This window comes from Plasmodium cynomolgi, chromosome 6, assembly GCF_000321355.1.
Source record: "Plasmodium cynomolgi strain B DNA, chromosome 6, whole genome shotgun sequence".
Classification (NCBI taxonomy): Eukaryota; Apicomplexa; class Aconoidasida; order Haemosporida; family Plasmodiidae; genus Plasmodium; species Plasmodium cynomolgi.
Window position 1 is genome coordinate 403362 of NC_020399.1, and position 17732 is coordinate 421093.

The window sequence follows — 17732 nt, forward strand, 5'->3', positions numbered from 1 at the left end:
GTTGTGCTGCACGGGCGGGTTGACGCGCGTCCGCTGAGCTCGCGATGGGGCCGCGACGGGGTTACGATGGGGTTACGATTGAGTTGCGATGGGGTTGCGATGGGGTTGCGATGGGGTTGCGATGGGGTTGCGATGGGGTTTGCGAAGGGGTTTGCGATGGGGTTTGCGATGGCGTCTCTGTGCTGTCGCTACTACTCCCGCTGCTACTCTCGCTACGACTACTCTCTACTGCGTCCTTCTCACTGGTGTGTCGCTGTCGAGTCCATCAACAAACGGCTCCCCAGTTTGGATGCCTCGAAAAGAAATTTTCGCTATTTCGCTATTTCGCTACAGTCCTGCTGCTTCTATCATTTACTTCCTTTTCATTTTGTCGGATAATTTACTCTCGACCGTCCTCATGCACGTGCAAAAAAAAGAGTTTCGCGTGGATAATCTGTTAGGCGCTTTACCGGTTCAGGCTCGGACAAGGAATGCACATATATATACGCAGCTGTGTATATATATGCAAGTTCCGGTGAGTGGGTGCTTCCCCGCTTCGCCTTCACCTCCTTTGCTACTCGGACGGCGGTCAGCGGACGGAAGACTGCTCAGACGCTCGGACGCTTGGGCCTGATTAATTAGACTTCCACAGTAGGTCTCCGAGGAAGGAATGCTCGTTTTTATTTTATATGTAAGTGTAATCAAATGGAGAGCGCCTGGTGGACACAAAATCAGGGTGTTAACTTTGCTATGGAGAGGGAAGGGGGAGTAAAGAAAATCAGATGAAAATGGGGGAAAAAATGGGGAACGCGCGAGACAATGCAAAATGGGGCATAGACCCGTACGCGTGTGAGTGCATGTGCACCCGTACGTGTGTGAGTGTATGTGCTCCCGTACGACTGAGAGTGCATGTGCTGTGGTGGAAACTACGCCTCATTCGAAGGCGCATTTGCCAGAGGGCACGGGCATGTACAAAGCATGCAAGCAAACACAGCATACAAAAGCCGCTTCAGCACACAGGTGCGTGCCACTTCGAAGGTGACGAAGTAGAGTCGAAGCGGGACGCAGTACACGACAATGCCTTTTATCACCGCAAAAAAAAAGGGGAGTCGCTAACGACGCGCGTGGATCGAAGGGGCACACATATAAACAAACTAGTGCCTTAATGAGTGAACATAAATCATGTGCAAAATTTTTTTCTCTTTTTAATCACTTAACACAAGGAAGATGCAACGCAGAAATGAAATAAATGGTCACAACAAACCCTCGTGCAGCGCGCACAGATGGGGGCATAACGGTTTAAGTAAGAACGTATTAACGCGGCAGGTATGTATAGGCATGCACAGGCATACACAAGCATGCACATCTTTTGTGTGTCCTCATATGAGTGGACAACACACGTGGAGAGAGGCTGGAGAGGGTGCGCTGGAACAACGCAACTTTGCCGCAAAAAAAAAAAAGTGGAAGAATATAAACACGTATTCAATAAACTGCACTCGATTAAATAGACGAATGGATGGGAAAATAAATTGACATCACTGTTAATTAATTTTAATTCCTTTAATGATTTACTCATTGGTGTGTGTGTGTACGATGCAGGGTGAAACGATAGGTGTGTGCATATGCCCGTATGCCTTTACCACATATATGCATATATATGTGCACCTATAAGTGTGTGCACGGGAAGACTCTCAGACGCGCTGTGAACACTAATTAGATTAGCTGCGCGCGAACATGCATCCGGGGGAAGCATGTCCAGGTGGATGGGACTTGCCACGGCTAGCACACGGGGGGACACACAACTGCGACGTACTCAACTGTGAAGTACGCAAGAACGAAATGCACATGTAAGAATACGCAACAAGGAATGGGGCGACAGAGCGCGCTTCCAACAGGCGCACACTGCGAAAATGTAGTCAAGCTGCACTCTGGCACGTGAACGAACACGAGCATACGCACATCCTCAACAAACTCATTCGCTCGCTGGGGATGTAAAATGATGCAGGAGAAAACGGTTCGGGACGATGGGTCACAATTGTGCATACGAACATAAACGATCGCTGGGTACTTGAGCAACTGGCTGAAATGCTTTTTTTTTTTTTTTTTTCGCTTGGTCAAGCAAGGGGTGCAAGGCAGGAAGGGTATGCATATAAGAAAAGCGTCACACGTGAAGTATGCACACATATGCGTGCATGGTGAGATACACCTTATTAGTGAAGCAATGAAATACACGTGCATACGTAATACGTTTCTGGGGGGGGTGCATCACCGCTTGTACGATTTTGCGACTGCCCCTCTAGTATGCGCTCCCAATCCACCCCTTCAAGCACTTCACATGAGCACGCATATCCGCCATCTGCACATGCACTCACGTACAGGAAAGGTGGCACACATACGTACATACGGGCAACCGCTACTCGCTCGGACTTTTTTTGCGCACATTTTTGCGCACATTTTTGCGCCTTTTTGCGCCTTTTTGCGCCATTTTTTACGCCATTTTTTGCGTCATTTTTTACGCCATTTTTTGCGCCATTTTTTGCGCCTTTTTTTGCTTACCTTCCAGTGTCCAGTGCGGATAAGAAACACGCAGCCTCCGAAAACGTTCCTCCTCCTTCGTTCGTATCGCCCTGCTGTTCTTCCTAGTCCAATTGCTGTAACTGCTACGGGTACGCAATACACGCGAATGTGCGTACATAAGATTGCGTGCGCGTACGTGTGCGTCACGCGTTTTTGTGCACCAAAGGGGAGGAACACAAATTGGTGTTAATGTTTTTTTTTTGGCCTTGTGTAGGTGTACGCATATGCATACACATATGTGCGTTTTTTTTTTTAATTCTCACTGCTTGCGCTTTCCGGCACCCTGAGTGCGCACATACGAGTGACGATTGCGAGTGACGATTATGCGTGGCGATTACGCGTGACGGTTACTCGCGAATATGCTCGCCTGCGCGTATGCGCGAATGGACACAAAGGGGCGTTGCTGTGGGTACATGCGCGAAATGGTGAAGGGAATTCTTCACTTGGCACTTCTCCAACTGGTACTTCTCCAACTGGTACCTCTCCTCTTGGTATTTCTCCTCTTGGTACTTCTCCTCCTGGTACTTCTCCACTTTGTACCCTTTCACTTGGCACATACACACGCGCTGTCCAAAACGCGCGCACATGTATACGCCGCGTGTGCAGGCGGTGGACAGGCGCACTACTGCGGGGGCGCAGCAAAAACGCGCACTTTCAGCGCGACACGCGTGTGTACTGTGTACAAAGCATATATACATATATGTATGTATATACATATACATACACATATACATACACTGCGTGCACGTCCCCTCGAGCGTTTTTTCCTTTGCCGCGCAACGCGTTAATGATGTGAAAAAAAATTCTCGCGCGAAAGTGTAACTGAATTATTATTGTGTGCGTAAGAATGGCCTCCCAGAAATGTCAGCAAAAACTGTTCAGTGTGGAATTCACAAAAAAAAGGAAAAAAACGGGAACGAGCGGGAGGGGAGGGGGCAAAAGGGGAGGCGGCGAACTAGGGAGTGGAAAAAATGGGGAATACAAAATGGGCGAGGCGAATTGAAGGGAACGGTCGCTTCGCCCCTTCACCGCGCGAGCGACTGAAATGGACGAATAAGCGACAAAGTGGTCATGCAATAAACAACTACGCTGAGTGGGCGGTCAACTTGGCACTCCACTTGGCGCTCCACGTGACGATCGACTTCTCATGCGCATAAATGAGGACTATAAATGAGCAATACAAACGAAAGAATGAGAGACGTGCAGCGCCCAGCTAACAGCCACAGCGCGCAGTCAAATCACGAGTGGTGAAAAGGACGCACAGTTGCCGGAGGACGGCAAAAAAGGATGCACGGCGGCCACGCGCAGGTGCAGGTGTGCGTTGGTGTATATGTGTAAGTAGGCACAAGTATTATGTTCACGTGTGTCTGTGCATATTTCTCCGTGCAGATGCACACGTTCATACGAACACGTTTGTGTGTTCTCTCTTCGGTGGGGCGCGCGAACGGTCATAAACAAAAAGGGGGAGTATTATACAAGGAGGGAGTATGCCGCTTTCTGGTTATTCGCCAAGTGGTAATACAACAAGGGGGGGGAGAGGTACAGCCACATGTATACAAGTGATTACATGCGCGTAGGTTTTTGTGTCTTCCTTACTGTCTGCTGCTCTCCCCCTCCCTCACTCTCTCTCTCTTTCTCCGTTTTTTTTTTTTTGCTTACCCTTTTTTACAACTATAACGTACTGCTAAGTACATACACTCATGCAAGGGTTGCTCGTTTCGATGCATATGAAAAAAACCCTGCAGGGAACAACAGACATACCACAGGTGAGCAACTTAAACACGCAACACAAAACACGGGTTACTCAAGCGAAGAAGCATGAACAGGTGGAGGCATGAATGGAAAAAGCGTTCACGCTAGAAAAGCATTCATACGTAAACTCATATCACGCACGGATTCATCCGTACTTATGCACACGCTTCTAAAAATGTATACACAGTGCAAGTATTATTTCACAGGGCGTAGCTAAAAAAAATAAATAAATAAAAAAAACGATCCCTCAAATAGGAGTCCCTTTTAATACACAATGTAGTGGTTAAAAGGAATGCCACTTTGGCAGGTGTCGCTTTCCAAAATACAAGTGCGCAGGAGGGATTCCTCTAATTTCTCTGCTATGGGCATCACGCGCAGGGATGCGGATGTCTAATCTGAGCAGCACTAGGTACAGGCAAAATGATATACATGAAAACACAAGGACGTTTTCTCGTTCTGCTTCTCCCTTACGGAGGAGCGGTCAGGGGATGAAACGTCGCGAAGTGTACAACTTGCGAGCAGCGTTGGGTATGCGCAACTGGCTAGTCGTTTTGACATGATGGCGTGTTTCACTCAAGGCGACGCTTTCGCCACGTAGCATTTTGCAGCTACGAACAACAACGGTATGTGCTTCCCCCAGACGGTGTGGCCAGCTTATTTAAAAAATGGAAAAATGGAAGGAAAGGAAGGAAAGGAAAAAAAGAAAAAAATGGAATAAAAAGGAAAAATGTAAAAAAAAGAATAAAGGGAATAAAAAGGAAAAATGTAAAAAAAAGAATAAAGGGAATAAAAAGGAAAAGTGTAAAAAAAAAAAAAAACGCAGAACGACACGCGTCTATCCGTCTATTCGTCTATCCGTCTATCCGCTTGTATGTCTTTCTCCTTCGCGAACGAGAGAAAAAATGCAGTGAATATATGTGCTTTAAAAATGCTGTACGCATGCAGCGTTCGTGAGACGTCGCGTTTGTTCCGCTTCACGACGTATCATTCACTAACCACGCACAGAGGGAACGTCTACATTCGCATGTAGAGGCATGACGTTCTCTCAGGAGAGAAAAATGCGGTGGAAAAAAATGTTCTACGTGAAAAATGTGGCAAGCAAAAAAAAAAAAAAAAAATGCCCTTGTGCTGCCAAAAGTATTGCAACTGCGCAAAGCTTCGCAGCAAGGAGGGGCTTTCTCCCAGGTTTACGTACATACGTCCTCACAAGCTGTGCCTACTCGCAGGTGGAGAGGTAGGCATGCAACTGTTGTTCATACGTAACGGCCAGAAAAAGGCCCACGCAAGCGGCAGCAGGGAAAATGTGCCCAAAAGGTGGAACACAAAACGAAAAAGGCAAAGGCGCAAGGGGTGCGCACTTTTCGCTCACGGGATGCAAAACAAGCAAAAGGAGCAAAAGGAACGAAAGGAACGAAAGGAGCAAAAGGAGCAAAAGGAGCAAAAGGAACGAAAGGAGCAAAAGGAACGAAAGGAGCAAAAGGAACGAAAGGAGCAAAAGAAACGAAAGGGGCAAAAGGAGCAAAAGAAGCAAAAAGGAATGCAAGGTGGATAAAGCACGTCATGCGAGTAAGGCACACGCGCCAGGCAACGCAATGTGAATAAAGGGAAAAATAAATGTAGCTAAAATAATGTGAAATTGTACAGATGGATGCGCCAAAGGCATACGTGCATGACACGTATATGAGGCGTATATGACACGTATATGATGCGTACATGAAACGTACATAAAACGTACATGAAACGTACATAAAACGTACATGAAACGTACATAACACGTACATAACACGTATGTGATATGTAGTACATGCATATATACATAATACATGCATAACACGAATGAGTTAAGCGTAAACCCAAAGAAAAAAAAAAAAAAAAATGGCTACATGGCCAAATTGCGAATTCTGCAGATAAGCATAAACCTTTGCAGGGGATGATGCAGTAAAGGGAAAAATAAGGAAAAAAGAGGAAAAGAAAAAAATGAGAAAAAAAATGGGGGAAATAAATGGCGCGATAAAATGAAGAGAGAAAAAAAAAAAAGCAAGCAAAATTTATGCCCTGAAAAAAGTTAAGCATATTTTCGAGGAATGCAAAAAAAAAAAAAATGCTGAGAAGAATTTTAAGCCGTAAAAAAAAAAAAAGAGGCGGTGGCATAAAAAATTAATAAGATGGCATGATGTAAAATAACGCAACTCAGATAAAACGATATGATGAGTGAACTGAACGAGGGGCACAAAATCGAAGAGAATTTTTTCATTTTTACAGATACAGATACTGCATGGCTGCAATTAATTTTCTCGTGCCATGCGGAAGGAGAAACGACGTAGCGCAGTCGCCAAGTTGCGAAGCGGCGGAGTAACGGGGGACGAGGAAATATAATTTGTCATTCACTCCCTCAGAAAGGTTCCTTTTCTCCTCTTATATTATATTCACCGCGCTGCGCGTACATGCAAACAAAAGCGATGCTGCTGCGGGGGGGGGAATGATATAGCCTGGGGTTAGCGCACCGAGCGTTCAGTACAGTACAATACGTGCGGGCCTCTCCCTGCAGGAAAAAAAGTGCATACATGTACACGGATATAAGCGTAAATTAAGCGCAAAATATGAGCGCAAAATATGAGCGCAAAATATGAGCGCAAATATGAGCGCAAAATATGAGCGCAAAATATGAGCGCAAATATGAGCGCAAAGTATGAGAGCAAATATGAGCGCAAAGTATGAGCGTAATTTAAGCGCAAATATGTAGGCAAAATTTACGCGTATATATATGTACGCACAACGGTACAGGGTGACAAGGGCCGCGTTTCTCCAGCGGGGGATCCGCCAAGCGTCGCGGAGCGCAGTTAGGAAAAGAAGAGAGGAGAGCCCTTTTTTTTTACGTGATGCCCCGCTGACACGTGCATTTGCCGTGAGGGAAAAAATAACTGCTGAGTACGCACCTGCAATAAATGGAAAATGGGTATCTTTGTATGCCAATTTTCTGTTGCCGGTTTTTCTTTTTTTTTTTCTTTTCTTTTCTTTTCTTTTCTGTCCGCATATTGGCGAAATGATATGTACATGGAGATATGCCTTATTATTATACCTTTTTTTCTTTTTTTTTTTATTTTTGAGCATGCGCAGGGGGCGCGCGTAATTTTTTTTTCCCCAGGCAGCAATGGGCGGTCAACATGGACACAAAATGGGAAGCATTGACGTGGGATGACACGCACTACATCACGCATCTACTGGCGCCAACAAATCGACCTTCAACTTTTGCATTGTTCCCGCGTACATACAAAAGAAAATTTGCAGCATGTATGTTATACCATATATTATAATAGTACGATTTATTTGCATATTTTGGGCTTTACCTTGCGTGCGAGGCTTGGAGAACGGGGAAGGATTACTTTTTCCCCCTGCCCCTTCCCTTCTGTTCTCTTATGTTCTCTTCTCTTCTCTTCACTTTTTTTTTTTTTTCTCACCATGGCCTGCCCATAGGAAGCATCATATTTTATACATGCGTGTCATATGGCATGTACGGTACGCAGAAAAACTGGGCCATAAAAAAAGACCCTGTACTGTACACCCTTGTGGGGGGAGATAGGTATGCAAATAAAAATTGATGCGCGAAAAAATAACGCAGAGAAGTGGGGAGTGAACAGGGGGGAAGCCTTTTTCTTGTCCCCCTTTTTTTGTGTGCAGCTGCGGGGAAAATAAATTGGGGGTTCGTTCACCTTCACGTTGGTGTCACCACATTGATCTTTTTTGAAGCCCTTTCCATTGGCTGCCTTTTTTTTTTTGGGGTGGGGACTCATCTCTTTTGCCCGTTTAAGTTTTATACCTTTGGCCAAACGCCTTCTCATTTCCGGTTATTTTTCCCCTCTGGGGGTAGGTGTTTTTCTAAAAGGGGCTATTCCTTTACGTAGTCACCTGCGTACGCGTGAGTGCATGGGTGAATGCATACGTGAGCACATACGTACCTACATATATGATTGCATGTACATGTTGACACGTATGCGTTCCCGTTGGCGTCTCCCCCGGTGGTTGCTTCAAATTATGTTCACCTGTGCTACATTCGATGGCACGAAGAAGTGATGTCCCAACTTATAACTGAGAAGAATGCCTGCCCTTTTTCTTCCTCATCTTTTCTTTTCAACCCCCCGGCTTAACTGTACTAATTTTTCGCGGCATAGGTATATGCACGTATGTGACTTAACGTCTAAGTGAGATGTCCGTGCGTGGTCGCCGCCTATACATTTGGATGCATCCAATTCGTTTGACACATTGGAAACGCTCCCTTGGTAGGGCTTCACTCGGGGACAGAGCAGCGCGTCGCGTCGCGCGAAGCAGCCCGTTGAGTGGTTCCACGTAGGTGTGAGTGTTTGTATGCGGGGGGTAACATGCAAAGAGGCAATCCTTACGCTTTAAAAGAGCCACGAAAAGGTCACCCCATTCACCGTTCGCAGAAATTTAATAGCTTTGAAAATTACATAGCGATAGAGGTACCTTTTCTTTGGTTAATTTGTGTCCGCGCAAGACGCCACTTGAATGGTGTAACTCCAAATCGCTTCGCCGAGACGACCATTTTGTTCTGATGAGGCATTACACAAAGGGAACAGAATGTACATTTTCTCGGCAGTCATTTTGATCCCCGTAGCAGTTACAAAAGTTTAAGCGAAAGAGGAATAAGGACAACCCATAAAACTGCACACTTCTCATTGTCAAAGACCCGCTACGTTATTTTGCCGAGTGGATAAGGCTGCTTAGCATCGCTCACCACCACGCTGAAATTACATGTGAACATCCCTTTCGCTATGCGGACAATTGGGAGTCAACTTTGGGTGTGTCCCTATTGTCATGTATGCAAATGTTTGGTTATTTACCAAATGGGGCAATTTTGACTTTGTTTTTCTCGCCGCGCCTGTTAGTTCGTATGGGTTGTTAAAAGGGGGAAACTGAGAGGGTCACAGAAGGAGGCATACATCCACATAAGCGTGCATATATACATGTGTGCAGGTTTGGGAAGGGTCAATCTGCCGCATGGTAAGTAGCTAATTTTTTTTTTTTTTTTTTTTAAATCGAAAAATTACCTGAACAGGTAAAAAAAAAAAAAAAATTTTTTTGGCTAGTTGTATGCACAGGAGGTTTCCTTTTTATCAAACTGGAAGAAGTTTGCATCACGTTGCCATCTTCGGAAAAAATAAGCCCCAACGTGATAAATTATCGTTACGTGGCCCGCTTGCTCGCTTTCCCGTTTGGTCCCAATTAAGACATTCCTTGCTGTCACTGCTTACCCGTTTGCTGTTGTAGGGGGCACTGAATCCTCACGCACACCCTGCGGCGCTGCCTATTGGCCGTGCTCCCAACTCGATTCGCGAGTCAACCGATTAGGTATCACATCACAGGGAAAGTGCCAAGGTATATACTCCGTCACAGGCACATACACGAATGAATACTCACATACATCTGCGCGTGTGTGATTTTTTCCCCCCTTTACTAACTCGCGCAGGAGCTTCTCCAAAACTGTTGTAAAAGATGTAGTGCGCGTGGCCGGCCCAGCAGAATCGCACCTTTTTCTTCCCAATGCCCCCTGTTCTCCCCCTTTGGCTCTTCCCCCCTTTGGAATAATGAAAAAGGGCCCCCTGTTCCTTCTGACATGCCTCTACTTCCTTTGCGCAAGCAACAAATGCAACGGGTTGAAAATAAACAGGGCGGCGAGAACTCCAAACGTGTTGTTCAGCATAGCGGGAAAAGGCGAAAGAAAGGCTAATGCGAGAGCCAATGCGAGAGCTAATGCCAAAGCTAACGCCAAAGCTAACGCCAAAGCTAACGCCAAAGGTAAGGCTAACCCTGACGAGAACAGCCGGGGGATAACAAACAAGCCAACCAATGATAACCATAAGAAGAAAGTGAACGAACAGGTAGGAAACAAATTCCTTCACCTGGAACAAAACAAACGTGTATCCATCAACCCGCTGTTCAATTCCCTATGCAAAAATGTGAGCGTTAGTGAAGCCTGCCTGTACAATGTGCAAGAATTTTTTAACGAGGCAAATTACAACAATGGGAGGGTTGAGAACCTGGGGGACAAGAAACTCTTCTGTGGTGTCCTATACGGGACGTATGAGGATGACTCTATCGTAAAAATCGAAAACGTATTTTTTGCGTTGAACCGCCGAGAACAAATGTATGACGTGGATTACCTGCTAAATAGCGAAGACAGGAGGAAGGCTGACGCGCTGGCAAAGATGCTGAATTTGGAAGTGGTGGGGGTTCTTTATGCTTACCCCGACATCGGGGTAGACTTAAGTGTGTCCAATAAGAAAAGAAAAAATTTCGTAAAACTTAACAAGAAGATAAAAACGTTGAATGATGAGGAGAACGAGCTGTTCATCCCCATGGGGGGCAGGGAGGTTCTCCTCGCGCTCACAGTGATGAAGCACCGCGATGACGGCACGCGGAAGAATCTGCCATGTGAGGGCAACGCGGTGGCACAGCCCCGCAATGGAGTACCCCCCAATGGAGCACCCCGCAATGGAGTACCCCCCAACGGAGCAACCCCCAACGGAGTACCCCCGAACGGAGCAACCCCCAACGGAGCAACCCCCAATGGAGTACCCCCCGTGGAAGCGCAAAAACATCGTCCCAAAACCTGGCAAAACCGCACACCCAGGAAAAACAAAAAAAAAAACAAAAACCCCAACGTAAAGCCATTCATCACGCTATCCGTCGGCATGGACAAAAACTCCAAGTCGATAGTCGTCGAGGCGTACGAAATAAATTACGACTTGCTGAAGCTGCTAAATAAGGACATCATCAAAGACATGCAAAAACAAAACAGCATACTGCATTTCGAAGCAAGCAAAAATGAAAAGGACCAAAAGATAAAAAACTTCAACGCCGAAGTTGACCTAATGAATGAATTATATTTGAAATGTAAAAGTGCCGTCCTCATTGAGAAAATCGAAGTGAAGCAAATTGATGTCCTCTTTTGTGTTAATAACATGCCCATAGTTTCCCATAAGAGCTTCTACAATACCTTCTTCCCCTACCCCAACAATAGCAACTACTACACCATTCTCCAAAGGTTTAACTACATGTCTAGATCGTTACATAATCAAAAGGACATGGTCAATATATTTCGCGATTTTAATTTCCTCCTTTTCCTCACGAACATTTTTTCATTCGAGCGTGACATCCCTCCTATTTGTAAAGCCGTCAACGATTCGAAGAACTCTGTTGGCATTCCTGATCAATACGTAAGCATTTTGAGGAGCCTCTCCCAAAGTGCCAATGCGCCTCAGTAAAGTGGGGGGTCAAGCCGGTTGGCTCCTCTGAGGTGAGTTAACTAGAGAGAAAAAAAACATAACATAAGAGAACAGAACATAACATAACATAACGTAACATAACAGAACAGAGTGTCACTGCCCTACGGTAAGAGATCGAAATGGAACAGACCAAACCGTTGGGTGTTTCTTTTTTTTTTTTTTGTTGCTTTTTAGAGAAATATGCACCTCCCTTGTGTAACCATTTGCGTGGGCGACAAGGGATTCCCACCTGAACCGCCCATCATAGTGGTGGTAGTTTACGGCGCCCCCCCTTTTTTTTTTCCTTTTTTTACCCTTCATATTTGAACCCCCTTACCCTGATATTGGTCTTTCCCTCATTTGGCTAATAATTCACCGGAAGGAGTGGAGACTCCACAATCGCTTCCTCCCAAACAACGGTTTCCACCTTTGAATCGTTCGTCGGTTGCTAGCGCGTTTGCAAAAAAAAAAAGACACAGACGGGGAAGCGGCTTGAAGAGAGGCACAGCACACTCTTCGCCACACGGAGACTCCCCCGGGGAGAAAACAAAAAGGAAAAATGCGGTAAAACGGGACAAATCGGAAAAATCGGCCAAATGGACCAAATCGGCCAAATGGACCAAATCGGCCAAATGGACCAAATCGGCCAAATGGACCAAATCGGGCAAATCAACCAAATCGGGCAAACCGGCCAAATCGGCCAAATCGCATAGCTTCAACTTGCACCCTCCTACTTGGACGCCAGCACGCGAATCGCATCGCCGACCTTCACGAAGTAGTCGCCCCCTTCATTGCCCAGCGCTCGCCGTGAGGGGAGCGCCGGAAAGGGGACGGAAAAATCCCCACCACACATATCATGGCTAGTAGTCATGCAACAGGTACTAATCAAGTTACTCATAACTTTACGCTTTAGCAATTTAAAACATGACAGAGGAATGGCGCTCCTCAGCGGCAACATCTTCCTCTGTTGAATCTCTTCCAGCTTATCCCGCAGCATGATCAACATAGCATTATCGTTCCACTGCTGAATGAAGTAGAGGATGGAAGGGTTCAGCCCTTGTCCTCTCCTCGGACTGAAAATAATATTATATAATTTATTTCTGTACTTGTTCAGGTGTATCTCATTTGGTGCGAATCGATATGTGTTCCCTTCTGAATAAGTTCCATCTCCAGCTTTGCTGCTCATCTTTTGCGTAATTGTCCCCTTCCCAGCTGTATGTCCATCACCTGTTGACTGTGTCACCTGAGAGAAGCATCTCACTATCTGCTCTAACTTAATTTCCTTCATCAGTTTATCTGCAATTTTGTCAAGGATCTGCAGAACTAATCTAATACCGTCTAATTCAAAGTGCTCACATTTGAACAGCCTCTTAATTAAGGATAAGACATTTTTTTTTAATTTATTTTCATACGAATCAAAGAAGAATAGAATATCTTCATGAATGCAATTTTCTCCTTCTCTTATATTTCCTACAAAATCAATGACATCAATTTTGAATTTCCTTCCTTCTACATTTAGCAAGTCATGTGGGACATCATCCCATGTTGATGCTCTCTTCGCTGCGGCTTCTTCCTCCTTCATGTGTACATACTTCTGCAGAATTCTATCCACTTTGCTGTGTTTCCTTTTGGTGATTCTTTTCTGCTCTACGGATAACTGGAGTGATGCTTTATCCTCCCTTGTGTTGACACACCGTTTAGTGGCTTCTCTCATCCCTTCTCCCCCATCCACAACAGACGCATGTTCATCCACGACATGCCCTCGAACATCCTTTTCCTTCTGCCGTATCTTCACCCCTGTCCTGGTTTTAATTTTTTTCTTCACTGCTACCTTTTCTTTATCGTCTGATTTCCCCACCACAGCTTCCTTTTCTTGGCAATTTTCCACCGTTTTTGTTCCCTCTCCTTTGTGCTGCCCATCGTTGAAATCTGTGACATTTGCACGTCCGTCTTTCATTGGAGGCTCCACTTGCAGTTCATTTTCTTCTTCCTTTTGGGTCCCTTCCTCTGGGGTTCTTTCCTCTCCTGGGTCCTCCGTTGTCTCTAAGATTTTCTCTCCCTCCTTTTGTGCGGCGTTTTGTGCGGCGATTTTGTGTGGCGTTTTTTGTGGCATTTTCTGTCCCCTTTTCTGTCCCCTTTTCTGTGGCGTTTTCCACCTTTTCCTCCTTTTCCACCTCGCCTACCTCCATGCGGCCTGACTTTCCTCCCGCTTCTGCCTCTTCTCCCGCGTCTGCCTCTTCTCCCGCGTCTGCCTCTTCTCCCGCGCCTGCCACTTCTCCCGCGCCTGCCACTTCTGCATTCGCCTTCTCCCCCTCCCCCCCTTCGTTTTCCTTCTCGACGGTCACTTCCTCTACGCTCATTTTGTTCGCTGCTTCAATGCCCATTTTGTTCGATGCCTCTCTGCCCATTTTGTTCGCTTCCTCTCTGCCCATTTTGTTCGCTGCTTCAATGCCCATTTTGTTCGATGCCTCTCTGCCCATTTTGTTCGATGCCTCTCTGCTCATTTTGTTCGCTGCTTCAATGCCCATTTTGTTCGCTGCTTCAATGCCCATTTTGTTCGACTCCTCTATGTTCTTTCTTTTCTCCTTCTTCGTCTTATCGGATTTTTGTCCATCTTCTTTCGTGGCCTCCTTTTCTGTCTCCTTTTTTGTCTCCTTTTTTGTCTCCTTTTTTGCCTCCCTTTTTACCTCCTTTTTTGCCTCCCTTTTTACCACCCTTTTTACCACCTTCTGTTCCAGCTTCGCTACCCCCTTCTCCCCTTTCCTTGGGTCCTTTCTCCCCCCCGGCTCATCCGCCTTGCCCGTTCTTCCCCTCCTGCTTGGCCTCTTCACCTCTGGGGGGACAATTAATTTTGTCCTTCCACTACCCGCCGCGTCCTTTTTTCTCATTTTCGCCTTCTCCTTCGCCTTCACAATGCTGGAGTCACCACTGCGCTTGCCATTACCGATACCGCTTCCTACGGCTGGCTAGCCTATTCCCCTTCGCTTTGACGCGAAGCTTAGCACCCTGCTGCCTCCCCTTCCTGGAGCTCCTCAAAGTGCCCATTGCCTTAGTGCCCTTTTCCTTAGTGCCCTTTTCCTTTCCCATTTTGACACTCCCCTTGGATTTAGATTTAGAATTAGTCTTTAAATCCTTCTCCAAATGAAGCAAATCGATAGACCTCTTCGAGCTGTTCTTTTGAATACCCAACTTATGCGCAGTCCTTTCGTTCATACTTATTTGAAGTTCCTCCTCCTCGGCCTTGAGTCGAATGCTTATGTTGCTCTTTTCATTTGCTGGCGTGGAATCGTTTCGCAGGGCCTCCGTGAGTTCGCAGAATAGGCTCTTTCCGTAGGTGTCCTCGGGTTGGTTGTGTCCCTGGGCATTACTGTCACCGCCGATGCCTCCGCTGATGCCTCCGCTGATGCCTCCGTTGATGCCTCCGTTGCTGTAGCGATTTGGTGATGGAAGGGGTCCTCCCCTGACGCGGCTGATGAGGTGTCCAATCGGGAGGTCATTCAGGCGGCTCACTGGGTAACCACTTGGGCGACTAACTGAGGGGCTGCTGGAATGGCTAACTGAGTGGCTGGCCGAGTGGCCGACCGAGTGGCCGACCGAGTGGCTGACCGAGTGGCTGACCGAGTGGCTGACCGAGTGGCTGACCGAGTGGCCGCTTTCATGCCTACGTCTGTGCTCATTTGCGTGGCTAGCTGAGTGACCAATTAAGGGGCTAACGGGGTGTCCAATCGAGTGGCTAGCAGAATGTACAACCGAATGGCTAGCAGAATGTCCAACAGAGTTGCTAACAGGATATCCAACCGAGTGGCTAAAAGAATGTCCAACAGAGTTGCTAACAGGATATCCAACCGAGTGGCTAAAAGAATGTCCAACTGAGTTGCTGACAGGGTATCCAACCGAGTGGGTGGCCGGGAGCCCAATCGAATGGGTAGCAGAGTGCCCAATTGAGTGACCCTGTTCTTCTCTACTTGTGTGGCTTACCGAGTGACTTGCCAAGTAACCAACTTGCGAACTGGCTCCTCGACTAACAGGGAAAATAACCTGCGAACGAACAGCGCGATTGACATGTGGACTACCATCCCGACTAACTTCACGGCTGAAAAAGGGACTATCGTCTCGACTGCTAGCGCGACTGCTAGCACGACTGGTGCTGGGACTGACGCTGAGGCCGTGGGACTCCCGGTCGTCCCCCCATTTTGCACTTTGGCTCAGGTGGAAGATGGAGCTCGCACCGCTCCCGAGGCGTATGCCATTTATTTCTATGCGACTTTGGTCGATGCTGCCTGACGGAGTGACCTCTATGATGGTGCTGTTATTCCTCCCCCCTCCTGCTTCTCCCCTTTTCGAAGAAGCCAAGCTTAGCTGGCTGGGGCTAATGGCCATCAGGCTTCTTTCATTTGGCGCAGATTCTCCTTCCCCTTTGTTGTTTGCGGAGCTTATTCGTTTGGATGAGTGTTCTCTTTTAATGCTTGGTTGCTCCGTTTGGTCTCCTCCTCCTGTCTGCTGCTCCGTTTGGTCTCCTCCTCCGGTCTGCTTCTCCGTGTGGTCTCCTCCTCCTGTCTGCTGCTCCGTGTGGTCTCCTCCTCCTGCCTGCTGCTCCGTTTGACCATCTCCTCCCTTATGCTGCTTCGTTTGGACCTTCCTTCTCTTTGGGTTCTTCCTTTGGCCAATTCTTCCCTTAGTGCGTTTCACTGGGGGAGCATCCAGATCCTTCTTCTTCGCGCTTTTGGAGGCGCTCTTCCGGTTAGGGCTCTTTTTGTTGTTTCCCCCCTTGTTCTTTACGCGTTCTTTGGCTTTTGCGTCTTCTATGTCACGTGTGACTTGTGTACTTTGCTTGTCCTTTCGGCTATCCTTTTCCTTTTTGTCCGCTTTGGCGCCCCCGCCGGGTTGTCCCATCTTCCCCTGGGCGACGCCATTCTCGTTCTCCTTTGAACCTACGCTGTTACTCCTCGATGGCTGTTTTTTTTCGTCGTGGAGAGATAGTACACCAGCAATGTTGCTTTTCTTCATACTAGTTTCATTTTTTCTTTTTTTTTTCTCTATTATCATGTTAGGTGGGGGAAGCTGTTTTCCTTGTTTGTCATTTCCTTTTTTCCTCTTCTCGGATGTACTTCCCCTTTTGGTTGTGCCCCCCCCCAACTCGTTGTCGTTGGATGCGTGTTGTTGTTTCATATGTGTGTGCAAAAAAAAAAAAAAAAAAAAAGGAAGAGATTCACATTAAAGGGTGTATGTATTAAAGTTAAGCAATGATCAAGGGGTTGTGTTAACGCGCGTGAGATACCAATGTGTGTTGACAAAAAAAAAAAAAAAAAAACGAAAAAAATGATCAATGTTGTTTTTCTTCTCTGTGTTTTGTTCTCCTTCTCCTTCTCCCTTTTGTGGGACTGATGAGCAGTGAAAAGACACGCGCATGGGTATGCCCATGGGGACGAGTCATGAAAAAATGTAGCCCCAAATGTGGCACAATGTGGCGAAGCGGCAAAACAAAACACACGCACGTACAAGACACATTTACCCCCTTTTATACAGCCATTTAAAGCGTCTTTTTGGCTAGCTTTTTTTTTTTTTTAAAAAATTGTATGAACGTTCATAAAAAAAAAAATCAGGTAAAAAAAAAAAACGGCTCGCTGGTCAAACCCAGCCGTCGTCAAAATTAACAACCCAAAAGTGGGCACAGAACAAGCGAAAAGCTCATGTTTAGCTCTTGACCCCTTCAGTTGCATTGTTTTCACCTGCACGTTCAGGCAAAAACAACGACAGTGCAGCTGTGTGTAGGTGTAATGGTATAATTGCACATTTGTATGATGGCACATTTGTATGATGGCCCATTTGTATGATGGCCCATTTGTATGATGGCACAATTGTATAATGGCACAATTGTATAATGACACAATTGTATAATGGCACATTTGTATGTATTATTTTTTTTTTTTTTCCACACGTGCGCACATGCCAACGTGAGCCTTTTTTTTTTAAATCCTGTGGGGCAAAAATTACGTTGAGCCAACTGATGTCTCCCTGTTGTATACGAGCGAACGGGTTGTTAAGGGGAACAAGAACAAAAAAAAGTTACCAGGAAAAAAAAACAAAACAAAGCCAAAGCAGGACAAATTCTGTTCAGGCATTTTTGCCAAATGGGATTAT

General features: G+C 46.3%; 2 protein-coding genes across 2 annotated transcripts; one reads left to right on the forward strand and one right to left on the reverse strand.

Annotated features, from left to right (window-relative positions):
* Nucleotides 1–10024: 10024 nt before the first annotated feature.
* Nucleotides 10025–11590, forward strand: PCYB_061830 (hypothetical protein; the record flags this gene model as incomplete). Its single annotated transcript, XM_004221350.1, has 1 exon — nt 10025–11590. A coding segment is annotated over one exon (1563 nt), but the record flags the coding sequence as incomplete, so codon positions are not given.
* Nucleotides 11591–12321: 731 nt separating this feature from the next.
* PCYB_061840 (hypothetical protein) lies at nt 12322–16637 on the reverse strand (the record flags this gene model as incomplete). Its single annotated transcript, XM_004221351.1, has 5 exons — nt 15665–16637; nt 15339–15468; nt 14532–15018; nt 13775–14479; nt 12322–13653 (listed from the first exon to the last, which is right to left on the reverse strand). The coding sequence occupies exons 4-5, from the start codon at nt 14477–14479 to the stop codon at nt 12322–12324; spliced, it is 2037 nt and encodes a 678-aa protein (XP_004221399.1). The 5' UTR covers nt 14532–15018; nt 15339–15468; nt 15665–16637.
* Between the last annotated feature and the right edge of the window lie 1095 nt (nt 16638–17732).